Source organism: Numida meleagris, chromosome 8 (assembly GCF_002078875.1).
Source record: "Numida meleagris isolate 19003 breed g44 Domestic line chromosome 8, NumMel1.0, whole genome shotgun sequence".
Classification (NCBI taxonomy): Eukaryota; Metazoa; Chordata; class Aves; order Galliformes; family Numididae; genus Numida; species Numida meleagris.
This window is the reverse complement of record NC_034416.1, coordinates 11,207,935-11,209,998: the sequence shown is the minus strand read 5'-3', so window position 1 is coordinate 11,209,998 and position 2,064 is coordinate 11,207,935. Positions and strand designations below refer to the sequence as shown.

Below are 2,064 nucleotides of genomic sequence, written 5' to 3'. Positions count from 1 at the left end.
CCCCCCGGACCTTTCATTTCAGCTTTTCCATTTTCTCCACTTTTTTTTTTTTCCCTCCAGTTTTGTCTACAAAAGCAGTCCGTACCAGTCATGACAGCGGGGCCACTTTGCCCGTGGGGGCGAGGAGCGGGCACCAAACTGTTTGCAACGCTTTGGGCAGGTTTCCCTTTTTAGGTTTGTTTCTTTTTTTTTTTTTTCCTTTTTTTTTTTTTCCTTTTCCATTTTTGTAAACAAAACAAAACAAAAAAATCAACCCAAACCCTGCCCATCTCTGGGGGGGAATATTGGCTGGGGGGCCACATTGGCTGGGGGGCCAGGCACTGCCCCGCCGCCTTCCCAGCCCCTTCTTCAGTAAGTGGCAGAAAATTTCATCCTTTTCTGCTTCTGTCTCTGATTGCAAAACCAGACCCGCACCACGTTCTTCTTCAAGTCTAACTTCTCGGCGATGGCGGCGATTTTCTCCGAGGAGGGCCGCGGCTGCACGGCAAAGTAAGCCTCCAGCGAGCGCTTTTCGGGGGCAGCAATGGAGGTGCGCTTGCGTTTCTTGTCACCTCCAGTGTAGATCTCCGGTTTGGTCATTTTCTCCCTCTGGGCCCGCTCGGCCTCCTCCAGCCAGGCTTCTAGGATGGGTTTGAGGGCCACCATGTTGTTGTGGGACAAGGTGAGGGACTCAAACCTACAGATTGTGCTTTGGCTAAGGCAGCCCACCCCCGGGATCTTCAGGTTGGCCAACGCAGAGCCAACGTCTGCCTGGGTCACCCCCAGCTTGATCCTCCGCTGCTTGAAGCGCTCGGCGAAGGACTCCAGCTCCCGCGGGTCCGTCTCTGTCTCGGGGCCCGAGATAACGGCGTGGGACGCCAGGCCGTGGGGGTGGGACATGTTCATAGGTTGGGAGTGGTGGGCCATGTGGTTAATGGCCGACATGTGGGAATGAGGGTGGGACGGCGTGGAGCCCACGTCGGGACCCGGCACCCCTCCCAGGGGGAGCGCAGAGTTGAGGTGGTCCAGGAGCTCTCCCTCCAGGCCCTGTGCGGGCTGGTGGTGGTGGTGGTGGGGGTGGTGGGTGGTCAGCACGGACGGGTGGTGCAGGTGCACGGAGGACGAGGTAGGAGTGCAGGACACGCTGCTCATGGTGTGGTAGGTGGCATCCGGCTTGAACGGGTGGGTTTTCTGCGATACAATATCCACAGCGGCCAGAGCCTCGGCGCCCCGCAGCAAGGTCTCATCAAAGCCCGCAAAAATGTTACCCTGGATCTGGATGTGGGGTTAGGGGGGGGGGGAAAAGGGGAGCAGAAAACAAACCAGAAGAATGGGAGAGGGTTAAAGGCAAGCGGCTTTACAGACATCTCACTCTGCCCCTGGGCCAGGTGAGCTGGCCGAGCTTAGCCTCCCACCCAAAAAATGGGAACAGGATCCTGGGCACCGACTCTTGTCTCCCAGAATAAAGCAGAGAGGATGGAGCCGGTGGGAATCCCAAGGAATCTCCGAGTTGGGCAGTGGGACAGAGCCACTCTGAGGACGCCTGACCCCACCAGCCCCATCGCACCACATGGGAACCCCAACAAAACCCCAGCACAACCCCAACCCAAACCCAAGAAAGACATGAACCCCAATGTTGGGGGCGCCTGGCTTACCTGGGGGGCGGGCAGGCAGGCTCTGCGGATGGCTTCGGAGCTGGTGTGCAGGTGAGGGTACTTGGGCTCATGCAGGATGGGGTGCATGCTGAAAGCCTGCTTGCTGTTCATGGACATCATGGTTGGGCTGGGAGCGGGGCAGGGGCGCTCCGGGCTGCCCGGCTCCGGGGGCGCGGTATTGTCTGCCTCCGCCGCCCGGCATCGAGGGCATTATAGCCCGGCCCCCCCGCCCCCCCGGATGCTCATTGGATAGGCTTCCCCAGGCCCCTCCCTCCGCCCGCCCCATGGCCACTCCGCTCACCCCCCGACTGGGCCCCCTCCTCTCTCCCAAAGGCAAAAAAGCACCCGGGGATAAAATCACTGAACAGGGAAATAAGGAAAAGTTTCACCAACTTTATTTTTTCTTTCATTCTTTTTTTTTTTTTTAATT

At 58.4% G+C, this 2,064-nt stretch overlaps 1 protein-coding gene across 1 annotated transcript; it reads right to left on the bottom strand.

Annotated features, from left to right (window-relative positions):
- Window positions 269-1,804, bottom strand: LOC110403447 (brain-specific homeobox/POU domain protein 3). The gene is made up of 2 exons (XM_021406651.1): window positions 1,635-1,804; window positions 269-1,254 (listed from the first exon to the last, which is right to left on the bottom strand). Exons 1-2 carry the CDS (start codon window positions 1,752-1,754, stop codon window positions 349-351), a joined length of 1,026 nt encoding a protein of 341 aa, XP_021262326.1. The 5' UTR covers window positions 1,755-1,804; the 3' UTR covers window positions 269-348.